The sequence below is a fragment of the Gadus chalcogrammus genome, chromosome 9, assembly GCF_026213295.1.
Source record: "Gadus chalcogrammus isolate NIFS_2021 chromosome 9, NIFS_Gcha_1.0, whole genome shotgun sequence".
Classification (NCBI taxonomy): Eukaryota; Metazoa; Chordata; class Actinopteri; order Gadiformes; family Gadidae; genus Gadus; species Gadus chalcogrammus.
The window spans coordinates 4,188,588-4,203,878 of record NC_079420.1 but is presented as its reverse complement, the minus strand read 5'-3'; the positions used below and the strand labels follow the sequence as shown (position 1 = coordinate 4,203,878).

Sequence of the window (15,291 nt, the reverse complement as noted above, 5' to 3'; positions counted from 1 at the left end):
ATGTACAAATATATATTATTTGCGCTCTGTTATTTACCCTTAATTTTAGTTCATAATTGTTATCCTACGTAAAATTTACACAAACCATGGTCCTAATGAAATCTCAAATGCAAATCTATGTCTTAAATAAAGGTTTGAAATGAAATGAAATGAGTTCCTAGACGAGCCACGTCAAATCATGATGGCATCATTATTGTCCTTCTTTTGACCTTTATGAGAACATAGTTTGCCTTCGGGATGTGTGATTACTGAAATAATGTAACATTACATCTCAAATCCTATTCCAAAAGGTATTTTATGTGTAGGCATAATAGGCCCACGTTTTCTTTCTGAAAGAAGAAGAATTACAACAATTTCCACAGGCTGTTGTCTTTATTGTTTTTTATTGACTTTTTTATTCTTGTTTTCCATTGATTTGTGATTGCCTTAGAGAGCCTATTCTAACACATGAACAACAGAGCTTGCACGTTATGAACGTTAAGCATCCAGAGAGACAGTTACTGTCAACCACACCACAAAAAAGAGCTGCTGTTACATACACAATACATACAACTAGCTTCAGCTGTAACACAACATAACACGACACAAAACAGAATGCATTGTTACTTTGTTTTTTGATTGTTTCGACTTGATATGTTAAACCGGTGCAAACTGGTTTCAATGGCAGTATTTCAGGCTTGTCGCGTTTCCCTTGTTCATCTGGCCTGTTGCGCTTCCGATCTTCACTCTCGCATGTAAATCCGTGTGCACACGACATCGTCTGCTCCAAATGTCTGGAAAAAGGGAAAAGAGGTTGGAAACCAACAACTATCGCATTGTACTATGTTAGTGACCATTTATTAACCCTTTGGTTTTTTATTGGGAGCTCTCGACAGTTGTCCCTCTGTGTAAATTAGGTTTCTTTGCTTGTTTCAGTATGTCCACGGGAAAAAAATTGTGGACAGACAATTGACACAAATTGACGCAATTGAAAAAATACTATCGATATATAATATTTTATCCAGTGAACGGATTTGAGCCCAAAGCGTTCTCCCATGTCGGGCAGACGCAGAAATATTGTTGTAGCAGTTTCATGTCCAGAGTATTTCTTTGCGCACCCTTTGCCTGTCCCCTCTGTAACAATGGGGTTCTATACATCTATTGGGTTCTATACATCTTTTGGGTCACACTATCTGAACCAGAATTCGTGCCCTGCATACTGCAATTGATTTATGCAAGGCAATGTTTCTACTTTGGCCTCACTGACCTTCCATTTGTTCAGATATTAACAAAAGACCTTGAACCCTCTGACGAACTCCAAAAAAGATTGAAATGGAGGCCTACTCTTATCTGTACAGTATTATAGTACCAGACAGAAGGAATGCCATAAGAGTATTTTTAGGAGAGAGTTGAGGTGAGGATAAAAAAAGTTTAACTCAAAACAAATGTTATAGACCAAAAATATGTTTTATAATCGTACCCCCCCCCCCACTTCACACACACACACAAGAATATCCAATGCGGCTCTAAAATCCCCTTTCCCGAGTACTTGCCTAAAAGTGTTCCGCAGACACAACCATTTGAAACGGGACAAAGCAAAGCTTATGGAAATGTGCCCCAGTTTACAGTGTGAACTGCCAGAGATAATCAGACGCTTGCCCTGTGACGGCGAGCAGCCTAGCCCATGCCTTTCAGTCTCCACTGTCTGGGGATGGAGTCAGCCAGACATTTCGCATCCTCGAGAGGAACCCGCTTTGCTTCCACATTGTTCGTTCCGCTGTCTCCAGACATCGATGACTCACCATTCATTTCCCCCTTAAGAATCTCCTGTCCCAACTTTCGTTTTTTTTCGACATTTATACGTCTAGCGTCACACTCGTTGAGGTTACATCCACATTACATGGCCATCAGTGTCTGCACATTGAGGGTGACTAAAACAATGGAATCACATCGTTGCATGTGTTAAGCATGTTTGGCCACTGAAGACTGTTTGTGTTTTGTGGGGATGCCCCCCCCCCCCATGTAACAATTGGGTACAATACTTTTATCACTTCTGACAACCTGCCAGCCCCATCCAAACAAGAGGGCCAGAAAGCCCTTGTCCATGAGTTCTCTCTGCCCATGCAGTCAGTACCAGTTGTCTTGAGTCATTACAAAACGATATTGAGGGGTTGGTAGTGAATGTCTGTTTGCATTTATATTCCTTCAGAGAGGCCTGAAGCCCACTTTTGGGGTTTGTTTGAAATGTGGCTCCCTGACAAAAATGTAGTTTGGTTTTGGTTTGAGCAATTCATTTATTTTCCCTCTTTGTCGTTAGTGATTACGTTCTTCATGTTACGAGAGATGTCAAGCAAGGGAAGGATTTGAAATTCCACAATAAAATTATTTTTTTTCTCCCTTTTCTTTCTTCGTAAAAAACTGAATGGCATTTATTCTCCATAAAATTTAAAATTTAATGTTTTTCCTGTAGTCAAACTACTAGTCTTGCTAACTAACAGACTGCGGGTGCACCAGTCAGAAACAACACAGACTACGGTAGGAACCATTAGGAAAAAAATTGAAACTTTTATCGTCTGTCCATCTCAGAGCCTCCACATGACATTTACTGGGCTTTAGACCCAATGACTTTCAGCCATTTTAATCTGTTAAAACACCAAAGCCAGTTTACTGCCTCGTCAACGTAAAAGCCTCTTCCTGTTACTCTCTCCCATCTCCTTCTCTCATGAAAGGGGGGGGGGGGGGGTATATCACTCATCTCCTTTATAGACAAATCTCAAGGGTGCTTGCATTACCTCACACGCTTCGTGATGTTAAAACATTTGTCTCCAAGGTTGAACCCCTGTCTTAATGTGAATCAACGCCATGTGGAGACGGACTGGGTTGAACCCTGTTCCACTGTCTTAAAGGAGAATTCCCGCTATGTGGAGACTGGGTTGAACCCCGTTCCACTGTCTTAAAGGAGAATTCCCGCTATGTGGAGAGAGACTGGGTTCAACCCGGTTCCACTGCCTTAAAGGAGAATTACCGCTATGTGGAGACTGGGTTGAACCCCGTTCCACTGTCTTAAAGGAGAATTCCCGCTATGTGGAGAGAGACTGGGTTCAACCCGGTTCCACTGCCTTAAAGGAGAATTCCCGCTGTGTGGAGATAGACTGGGTTCAACCCGGTTCCACTGTCTTAAAGGAGAATTCCCGCTATGTGGAGAGAGACTGGGTTCAACCCGGTTCCACTGCCTTAAAGGAGAATTCCCGCTGTGTGGAGAGAGACTGGGTTCAACCCGGTTCCACTGCCTTAAAGGAGAATTCCCGCTGTGTGGAGATAGACTGGGTTCAACCCGGTTCCACTGTCTTAAAGGAGCATCACCACCATTTGGAGACAGACTCTGGGTTCCCTGTTGCACTGGGTCTTAAAGGACCGTCACGCCATGTGAGGACAGAATAGCGTGAAGGCAGAGTAGAGTTGGGGAGGAGGGGGGGGGGGTATGATGCACGTTGATGAAATAGTGTCATAACCCTAACACACCCTTAGTGGAAATCATAAGGCTTGGTACGTTAGATAGATACGGTCATATCTATATTCAACATACTTGATTTTGTTTGGTTTTGTAAACACTTAACCATCCGCACAGCTGGAGCGTCTCTGAACTCGATATGTCTGCACAGTTCTGATTAGTTAGGCCCACCCAAAACCCAACCCAGACTCTTGGGACGAGCTTCGTCAGCGACTCTATTTGACGAAGCCACCTCCCTGACCGGTGTCTCTGGGACCCGGAGGTGATGATCACGAGGTCCCCGGCACAAGCACTCACCAGAACCAGCTCCTCCCCGTTCAGCTCCCGGGTCCAGAAGGTCCTGGGTCCGTCCCCGTCCACCAGGGTCTGGTTACAGTGGATCTTGTTCTCAGTCTCCCAGACGGGCAGGCTCTGCCAAGACGGGGGGATAGGGTTGTTAGGACGGCAGTGGCTCAAGTGAAAGGGTTCGGGTTTGATCCCCAGCTCCTCCTCGATTGTCCAGGAGTCCCTGAGCCAAAACGTATACACCTTACTGGGTGTCTGACTGCCTGTGCCCTTGCTCTCTGTTTTGCCCTCTGTCTGACTGTCCCCTTGCATGATTGACACCACCGTCGGTGTATGAATGGTTGTGTGAACGGGTGAATCAGAGGCACTAATTGTGAAGCGCTTTAAGTGGCCACAGGTCTGGAGAGCGAAGTATAAAGGCAGCCCATTTACCATCGCCACTAGGACTGTAGGACTCCATCTTACAGCTTTGATGCTGCGCTTTTTCTGCTCGGTCGTTGGAGTCGTAGAGCAGGCGAGAGCAGTCGACTCCAGATGGAGGGTTGGGGCTTGTGTGTGTGTGTGTGTGTGTGTGTGTGTGTGTGGGGGGGGGGGGGTCGCCAGATCAAAGGCAGGAGCAGACAACCGACTGGCTCTCAGCGGGCTGCCGTCCTGCGTCCTCACCGAGCATCACTGATGAGGACCGGGGCTTTGTTCACGCTCTCTCTGCCTTTACTTCCTCGCTCCCTTCCTTCTTCCTCCATCCTCTGTCTCTATCTCGCCTTCCCTTCTTCTCCCTCTCCCTCCCTCTCTATTCCCCCTTCCCTTTCTCGTTCTTTCGCCTGTCTACCACTTCTAATCTTTGTGTGTGTGTATGAGTGTTTGTGTGTGTGTATGTGTGAATATATCATTGTTTGTGTGTGTGTGTGTGTGTGTGTGTGTGTGCGCATGTGTTTTAAGCCCAAAGAGTAAATTATCCATGGCTCTTTTATAGCTAGTCTCCACTCTGAAGTGTTGACTTGGATGGATTTTCCTCTTTCATTCGCTCTATTGTACACTATCTCTCACACACACAGATGCACACACACACACACACACACACACACACACACACGCACACGCACATGCGCACACCAGACACACACACTGCTCTATTCAAGACATCAAAGGTTCCCGGGAAGAAGCTTGGTCACGTAGGTAGACACACACACAAAAAGAGAGAGACTCGGATAGCATCCTTGTAGTTGCTCAAGGCATCAAGGCACAAATATAAAGTGTTGTGTTGCAGTGGCACAGGAGGCAGAACGGGTTGTCTGGGAAGGGTGGCCGGTTCGCTCCTTCGAGCTGAGTGTCGACCCTAATGTTACCCTAATCGCTCCGACAACCTGGCCGTCGCCCTGCAAGGCTGACACGGCCATCGGCGTATGAATGACTGAATGAATGGGGGAATGGGAGGCAACAATTGCAAAGCGCTATGATTGGCCACAGGTCTGAAAAGCGCAATAAATACTGTTTAATTGACTGCAGTATTAATGCAGGAGGCTTATCGGTGACAGTCGCTGACTTTGTTCCTCGCTCAATCGGTTGGCCCACGGCGGGAAACGGGAGGCGGCTGGGTATTAAAGAGCCCTCTGGATTCTCTTGTCTTCCCTTATTGCGTCATATTCGACTTCATAGTCTTCATAGAGTGTGCGACACAGATTGCTTTGAACATTATGCAGATGAGAGCAGTCCCAGACGCTCAGCCTGGTGTCTGGGCGTCTGAGTTCACCCTTCTCCCTCTCATGGTCGACTGTCAGACCGACCGACCTGAAAGCCACCTGCGCCCCAACACTCTGGGTGATACTCAGGGTATGACAAAGTTGGGCTAGATGTCTGAATAAATTATTTTGAATCCTTTAATCTAAAAAATGACGGCATGAAAGCGAAGAAGACATGCGCTCAAATGACAATATATATAACAGTATAATTTGGATGTGATGGGACAGTTCCCATGGCTTGAATATTTTGCTGTCTCCCAACACACTCTCTAATAACCTGGGGAAGATGATCCATCATTTAAATTCATCTCCATGGTAACAACCAACTGGCCAAAAGGCTGACAAGTTATCTTTTTATTTTTCTTATAAAAAGTTCTTGGTTGGTTTTCAACTACTCAGTCGGCCCTTTCACCCCTTCCTCTAAGTTTCAATCTCCCTCGTTGCACCTCTGAAATTAAGCCATATTGATCATATCCAAAGTGACTGTGAGGGCTTTCATCTTATTGGATTGCATTAGTTAAAACAGCGAAGTTTCCAAAACAGAAAGTCTGGAAAAAAGTTTCAAGTTTAGAACGAAGCTCTCCTCTTGGCCTCTTCTCCATGGATTAGGACGGGTGTCCGCCCTCACCCCCCTGCCTAACCCCTAACCCAAGTCTGGGGTCCGGGGGTGTGAAGGAGCCACGGATCCCTGGAGAAATCCCCCCCCCAGATTAGAGGAGGCCTTTTAACCTGCTGCCAGGGCAGGATCACCATGTAATCCCCTTAACCGGCAGGGCACCAGGGCACCAGGCCCTTAGCCAAGTTCCACTTAGCTCACCCCCTGCCTCCCGCCAGTGCACGCCCCCGCAGGCCGGTGCACGTGCCTTGGTCACTGCGGGCGCCGTGGCCGATTCCGGGCGCCAGACAAGCCCCTCTTCTCTGCCCCTCTAGAAAGCAGACGTTCAGACGAAGATAAGGCCAAAAAAAACGTGTCTGGCATAGCATGGCAACACGTCTTAATACCGCACAGATTCACCACGGACCAGCCGGGGCCAGTTTGTCTAGCCGGGTTTTTCGTCACGTGGCACGGCACCCCGAGCCAAGGTCGGGTATACACACAACACACCCTCTGTGACCTCTGGTTTGGACAACGAGAGGAGGCCAGTGGGTACACGGTGTAGAACACAGGCGCTCAGCGGCTCTTGTCAACGAAAGAGACGACATGGCACTGACACATGACTGCAATCTGACCCGCAACCCAGCATGCTGCGGGGGCACAGTCTGAGCAGCCCTGCCGTCTGCTGCCATCCAAATTAGGTCATGTCTGGTCAAAATGGTAACCGAGCCATGCTTGCCGCCACATGTAGCTGGCCACAAAGGTTTGGTCCGATTTTGTAGGGAGTACAGTGTTTTGGTTTTGGTTGATTTAAGGTTTTGTCGTAAGTACTCATCTGCTACTGTATTGAGACCTATAGGCATTGAGCAGAGGCTTTTATCCACAACCACGTATGTCATAAGGAACAGGTAGGGGTTAGGCTTATTGCTCATGGATGAACGGGTAGGCATTTGGTGTTTGCATCCACACCCTCTTCGGCAGAGAGGCAAACCCTCAAACCACTAGACTACCCTACCACAGTAACGCCTAGATCGAGTTATTGCTGGGAGGAAACTGTTTTGTTGCACATATTCGCGATTGCGCTTGAGTTTCCAAATAATCTCAAGTATCACATACTGTTGGTCACTTTTTTGAATGAGTCCAAGGCAGTTTTTCCTTTCACTGCGCAGTATTTTCTATCTGCTTAACCACATCTCCAATCTACCACTGCATTGCGAATTTAAGGGAATTCATGACATGCGATATATCTAAGTAGTTTATTTTTCATTATAGGCCTACTCATAACTTTAGTTTCCAAAGTTTAGAATCCTTCACAGATGTGGAAGTCATTGCTAGCTTAGTTTCCAATTTTCCAAACTAAGCTTTTTTAACCATTGCAATACAAGACCTGTAAGGCCCCAGTTACTGTCAATATTATTGATATGTCTTATAATTGCACACTTTTCTTACTCAATTTCGAACATTTTGAGGGAAAAATCACTTCTGTTCAAAAGCTACAATTACGTTTTCTTCTTAAAGCCAGGGGGAGACTGCTAGCAAAGTGGGTCTAAGAAGGTTTTAAAATGATCGCTACACCCCTTCTACCTAGCATTTACTTGCTCTATCGATGAAGAGTCCCAGACTGCTCTTGATCGGTCCTGCTCTTTGTTGAATGTGGAATCATTATTGTGAGTCCCCTTTGTTAACATAATACATGAAAACGAACACAAAGGGAACTCACAACAATGATTTTTTTTCTTCTTCCTCTTATTTTCTCTAAATGTGGGCAATCTTTTCAAGGTGAAAAACCGCCTTCTAGATTTTCTAGATTTTTAAAAAAACATTGACAAGTCATGTCCTTTAGGTAATAAAAAAATGAATTTAGACCAGATGCACGAGAACAAAATAGCACTCCCTTCAACTTTACACTTGCATTGAGGCATCGTCTATCCTAACTCATATTCCCAGACAATCGCTCATTCTGTGCTCTCAGTGAAAACACACTGGTCTCCAAACGAGATGCTTAGGAAATCCCCCTATCAATTAATCCAGAACAAAAACCAACGCCTGGGTGAAAGAAGAGCTGTTTCTCAGGGGTTAGTAAGAAGAGCTTAACACACAGATGTTCACAGATAACCACAGCATGGCGTTGTTCAACTGATTCTCAGTAACTCATTGACATGATGTCCATCGGAATAAAAGTCCTGACAATGTCTTCAAACATGTGATATTGTACTGTCTTGTTAAATTTTGACCAAAGATCCATTCTAACATTATACATTTATTTTCCAATGAACTATATTGTAGGTGTTATTTATTTAATTAATTAAGAAGTATCTACGCTTGTCTGACTCTATCAAGGAAGAACTCTTGGTAGGATTTCAAATAAATAACAAATGATCAAAATGTCTGACATAGTAAAAAGCGTTTTCTCTACAACTCAATGGGAATTTAATAATATCAGAGCAAATACCTCATCAGAGCATTCAATCAGCTACTTGTCGGCTGGGACCAGATGGTTCATATTAGTTTTCAGATGTAATTTTAATGTCCCATCTGCAGAAGACATTGTTGAGATGCTATGGCTGTGCGACGGAGCTAGATAAGCTCGGGAAGAGACCTGTTTTTCTAACCGTAACCCTGTTGAGCTACGGAGCACAGTTATACAAGCACATCATCAAGCATGACATGCGAGAGATGGTATGGTCTGCTTAGTCGATATGTCTGCTAGGATGGGAAACCCATTTAGTTGAAGAGGAGTCGTGGAAGGATTTAGGAAGATTAAGTATGGGTTTGTGGATGTCAGGTTGTTCTGCAAGTATTTAATATCCTCCCATCATATCTAACTGCACACTTGCTTTTAATTACGCAAGCATTTTATTTTGTGTCAACGGTGGTCAGTAAATACCCATACCCTACCCATATATGTAGATCGCCGAAAAAATAGAGTTGAGGTAGTTTGGTTTGCCTCCTCAGGTCATATTTATCATAATAATTGTAAAATTGTCTTTAACTCTCTTCTAAACCTCTTTTCAAATTAAAAGGCCCCTATCCCAGACTTAGCCCTTGTTATTGGACAGCTTTATTTGGTAGGGAGGAAACAGTGGGTGTTGGCAGAGTGCCTGAAAGTTATCTCACTCTATTATGCTCCTTAGCAGAACACAGAGTTGAAGATGAAGTGTTGAAGTGTCATCGTGTTTACAGCTTTGTCCTTGTTTTGAGCATTATTGTATTTTAATGAGCCCAAATAGCCCTATTCCTGCCATACCCTCATTTGAATAAGCCTTAATATTGATACTTTCTCCACAATCTTATTTTGTTGAACGTTTATAACCATACCTTCACCAATCATTAATTTTGAACGGCCCAAATAACCACACTTTAATTTTGATGAGCATAAACCTTAATAACCATCCACTCACCATACCTTTATTTTGACAGTCGAACCTTCGGCTCGGTTACATCGATGGCCCGTGAAGTGTTCTAGTCTATAAGTCTTCCGCATAAATATCTTCTAGGAAGGTTGTGGGAATCTTCCCCGAGGGGACTTGGATGGTGGGGGGCTGGGAATGAGGATCCAGCCTCCTCCCCATCAGGATCAACCCTTCAATCCCGGGACCCAGGGAGATGGGCCCGGGACGGTCTGGGATACCAATTAGATTCATTCATTTTGCATGGAGGGCTCCACAACTCCGGCAGCCTTTGAAGGCCTTGGCCGAAGATACTCTGATACTCGATGTGCGTGGGCAGGTACCACAATGCACCAGCACGTGGATGTCTATTAAATAGCAGGTAGTATGCTCCATCCAACACACAATCTATCAGGGAAAATGTGCATGATCATCATCAGTCGTACCATTTGTCTCTGTGGCAACAGCTGAGGAAGCTTACAAAATGAAACAGCTTTTTCCACCTTTTTTCTTTTTCTTATTCATCCCATTTGGATAAACTCTACTTTTTGGATTAGCTTACTCTCTCCCCCCTCTCCCCATCTGTCTCCCTCTCCACTCTCTTACCCTCCAACTATTTCCCCCCATCACCTCCTCTTTGTCTGTCTTCATCCCTCTCTTTCTCTGCCTCCCACTCCCTCTACTCTCTCCCCCTCTCCCCCTCTGCCTCCTCTCCCTCTCTCCCCCTCTGCCTCCCTCTCCCTCTCTCCCCCTCTGCCTCCCTCTCCCTCTCTCCCCCTCTGCCTCCCTCTACCCTCTCCCTCTCTCCCCCTCTGCCTCCCTCTACCCTCTCCCTCTCTCCCCCTCTGCCTCCCTCTCCCTCTCTCCCCCTCTGCCTCCCTCTACTCTCCCCCTCTGCCTCCCTCTACCCTCTCCCCCTCTGCCTCCCTCTACCCTCTCCCCCTCTGCCTCCCTCTCCCCTCTCCCTCTCTGCCTCCCTCTAACCTCTCCCTCTCTCCCCCTCTGCCTCCCTGTCCCTCTCTCCCCCTCTGCCTCCCTCTACCCTCTCCCTCTACCCCCCCTCCCCCCCACCTAGCAACGTCCACAGTCTACATATTCTACCCCCACCCCTCTCTCACTCCCTCTCCCTCTCACCCTCCCTTCCTCTCCCCCCGCCTCCCCCTTCCTCTCCCTCCCCCCTCTCTCTCTCTCTCTCTCACCTTGCACTTGCGTCCGTCCACCGTCTCCTCGCAGAACTCCTCCCCGATGGTGAAGTTGATCTCGGTGGTGCGCACGGTGGTGGAGGTCTTGATGTAGAACTGCTCCCCGTCCTGACGGATCTCCACGTGGGGTTTGGCCGCCGCCGCGCCCGCCACCTTCCTCAGCATGGCGTTCACCCCTGGGTGGGGAGAGACACGCACATCACACACACACACACACACATACAGAGATACACACATACACACATACACACACACACACACACACATACAGAGATACACACATACACACACAGATACACACACACACACACACACATGCAGAGATACACACATACACACACACACACACACACACACACACACACACACACACACACACACATACAGAGATACACACATACACACACAGATACACACACACACACACACACACACACACATACAGAGATACACACATACACACACAGATACACACACACACACACACACACATACAGAGATACACACAAACACACACACACACACACACACATACAGCGATACACACACACACACACACATACAGAGCGATACACACACACACACACACACATACAGAGATACACACACACACACACACACACACACACACACACACACACACACACATACAGAGATACACACACACACACACACACACACACACACACACACACACACACATACAGAGATACACACACAGATACACACACACACACACACACATACAGAGATACACACATACACACACACACACACACACACACACATACAGAGATACACACATACACACACAGATACACACATACACACACACACACACATACAGAGATACACACAGACACAGATACACACATACAGAGTTACACACATACATACACAGATAGACACACACACAGATACAAACACACACATACAGATACACACACACACACACACAGATACACACACATACAAACGGATGTCTGTATTGAATGTCATTTATAACGCTCCAACCAAAACTGTTTGCACTACTTAGTATCGGCAAAGGCAATGAAAGTTGGTGAGGAGGAGAGGAGGAGGGAGGAGAAGAATAAGTGAGGTGCATGGCAAGTGTGGAAGGAGGGGTGAGGAGGGGAGAGACATGTCAGAGAGGGAGGGGGAGAACTAGAGACATACTCCTGGTCCTCACAGTATAAGGGGGCCACCTGTTATTCCTTTGAAACATGAATACATAAATACAAATTTATTAATGGAACCTACATGACCGTTTAAGGTCACCTCGGGGACCTTTATTGTATGTTCTCTGAGGGCACTTTGTATTGCAAAACATCAGCTTCACACTCACTGGCATTAAAGTTCCACATTTTAAGCTCTGTTTGAAAATTGGCTATGATCATGTATAGTTTTACAACACTCAAAATCTCATAAAGTAACGTTTGTATTAAATTAGTCTAGGAAATTGCGGCTCTGTAGTAGCTCCATGTACACCAATAAAAACAACTGACTTTTATAAATATATTTATAAAATATGAGAAGGGATAAATATTTCTGAGAATCTTAGAAAATGGTTTTAGGTCCATTCAATGTGACAAATTCTTTGCTTTCTCCTCACATTACTCCCTCTCTTAAATCTTTCGTTTCACTCGTTTCCAAAACCACTGCGGTGTTCGAAACCCCAGCATAAACAAACTCCACCCAAGTCTTAATACCTCGGGGGGGAAAGCAAGACGGCATTACATCTTAAAAACGTCTATCTCTCGCGGCCTCGCCTTCACATCAATAATAATATTAATCACATCCAAAGGGCGTTTGGGTGTATAAACAGCGTCAAGTGTCTTTACAGTATTAATTTGCTGTTGACCTAAAAATTCCGTGCAGTCGATTACGAAGACGTTGATGGAATGCGACTCCCTCGGATGACTCCAACAATCCAGAAGTTTCTGGAACAGGAAATCTCAGTCATGAAATCATATGCTCAGACAGACATGCTTATGCTTAATGCGACAGAGTGAGCTCACTACACTAACGGGAATGTGCCACGTGTTCCTTAACGAGCAATTACAGACCAATTAATCACAGTGGCCCCAAAGGGCCTCTTAGATAACCTTATTTTTATGTTAATCTTTTTAATAAATATATATTATTTTATTATTTTCTCGAAGGCATATAAACCTATGCAGAGACATTGTGAGGGGGGAGGGCACCTAGCAAAAGCAGAAGCCGCCACAACCAACGGTTATGAGATTAATGTGACGGGTCTCTTAAGAGGAAGCCGCGGCAACCATTTAATATTGATCCAACGCATGCATTTAATTCAGTAATGGACGTTATATCTTCACCAGATAACACATTTATGCACTCAGGCCTATTTTGCGACTGTACGGCCTCTGTGGAATTTTTATGATAACCCTCAACTTTTCATTGAAGCCCTGAGGTGTGCTGGGTCAAAACGGTAGAAACTCATTACATCAACTGGGGCAGGCTGCATCGCATGCGTCGTTTTGGATGTCACAATGGATTGGACGTCCCAAACACACATGCACACAAACATATCCAGCATTTTCTATCCCCTGCATTTCAAAAAGAAGTGGAGGTCCACACATATTGCCACCCCATTGAGTGTGTGTGTGTGTCTGTGTGTCTCAGTTGAACCCAAAACCACGTCACATCACGTTAAGGCTACGGAGAGACGGGTGGAACGATAAGAGATGAGAGAAGGATGCCAGCGAATGGGTATGGACCCCAGAGGGAGGGGGGGGGGGGGGTGGCGAGGAGAGAGAGAGAGAGTGAGAGAGAGAGAGAGAGAGAGAGAGAGAGAGGGACGACCACTTGCGTGGTTAAATGCATGCCCTACTTAAACGCTTAACATGAATTAGCACCACCACCACCCTCAACAATACCATGTCTGTTCTGGGAGGAATTCCGCATCCCAGTACGCTCATAACTGCCCTCCCATCCGGAGGACAAGGAGGGTTTTCCCAGGACAATGTCATGCCTTTGGAAGTCCGTGCGCTTTAGAAAAAGAGGACTGACGCAAAGGGGAAAAAAAAACTAAAGTGAAAAGGCAATCTTTTTTTTGGGGTCTTTTCTTTTTTGTGATTGATAGTTAACCCCACGGTGGGATGCACCGTTGCCCCCGGCGATAGAAAGTGGCAAAGAGAGGAGACGGATTAAAAAGACAAGAGAGAGAGAAAGTAGGGAGCGAGAGAGAGTCAGGATGACGGGAGGAGAGAGGAGACTGGCTCTTACCCAGGGCTTTGAGAAGTTCATCGAAATTCTCACTGCTCCTCATCTTCCAGATGCCGGCAAAGTTAGGCATGTCGGCCGAGGACGTCCGTGCACGCTGCTGCTCGTTCGGAGGAGAAGAACCTGTTTCACTCTCTGCACTGCCTCCCCTCTCCTTCACTCACCCTTATCCTCTCTCGCCCTCCCGCCCCCTCTCTCTCTTGCTCGCTCGCTCTCTCTCTACCTCCCACTCACCCCCTTTCTCTCTTTTTCTCCCCCCCTCTCTCGCTCTCGCCCCCCTCTCTTACCGACCCCATCTCTCACGCCCCTCTCTCTTTCTGTCTCTCTCTCTCTTTCTGTCTCTCTCTCTCTTTCTCTCTCTCCGTTTCTCTCTCTCCGTTTCTCTCTGTCTCTCTCTTTCTCTCTCTCTTTCTCTCTGAGCATCCCCCACTTTCTCTCTTTCTCATCCCACTTTCTCTCTATTACACTCTTCCTCTCAGGTTCTTCTTCCTTTCTCTTCTCGGTCGCACTTCAGCCTCTCTCTCTCTCTCTCTCTCTCTCTCTCTCTCTCTCTCTCTCTCTCTCTCTCTCTCTCTCACTCTCTCCTTCCTTTCACAAAGACTATTCGAGCAAGTCTCATTTTTGTATGTTCTGTAGCCTTTTTTCCACAATCGACATGGCCCGAAGACTCGCCAACACACAAACACACACACGTACACGCACACGCGCACACACACACACACACATGCACACGCACACGCACGCACACGCACACACACACACACACACAAAAAAGCCTGGCATGTTCCCCTCATACAGTACATACGGAACAAGATGGACGCCATGCTGCTGTTGGCAGCATCTCCGTACATTGTGGTTGGTTGGGATGGCTGGAATTTATTGATTGCCATATCTTATCACTGGATATCATAAATGTGACACAGAAACATGTTGAGTTAATGCGCCTTTGGAGGACTCAGAAAGTGTAATCGATCCGAAACAAATGAAATCATTCATCTCGAGGGTTGTATTCCATCATTGGATCATTTGTGAGAATACTGTTCCCTGAATACATTAGCCTAAAATTAGCAATATTTTAGCAGTATAAATCATTTTCACCCACTGAGTTTGTTTCATTAGGAAGTCAACTCTGCATAATATGGTTCAAGAATTCAGATCAAGTTCAGGTTATTTTTATTTTCCAATCCAATTAATAAGAAATGTAAACGTTTGTTTCCTTTTCGGACTGTTCAAATCTATGCTTGGATTCAGATTAGTAATCTGTGGTCAGGAAATATTGAAATGCAGGATATGCGCTATCATTCTTTTAATTTCGTACCCTTGTGGGGAAATATTGTTGATGGAG

At 45.8% G+C, this 15,291-nt stretch overlaps 1 protein-coding gene across 1 annotated transcript; it reads right to left on the bottom strand.

Annotated features, from left to right (window-relative positions):
- Nucleotides 1-355: 355 nt before the first annotated feature.
- Nucleotides 356-14,090, bottom strand: crabp1a (cellular retinoic acid binding protein 1a). The gene is made up of 4 exons (XM_056599210.1): nucleotides 13,950-14,090; nucleotides 10,698-10,876; nucleotides 3,788-3,901; nucleotides 356-773 (listed from the first exon to the last, which is right to left on the bottom strand). The coding sequence occupies exons 1-4, from the start codon at nucleotides 14,017-14,019 to the stop codon at nucleotides 723-725; spliced, it is 414 nt and encodes a 137-aa protein (XP_056455185.1). The 5' UTR covers nucleotides 14,020-14,090; the 3' UTR covers nucleotides 356-722.
- Nucleotides 14,091-15,291: the final 1,201 nt, after the last annotated feature.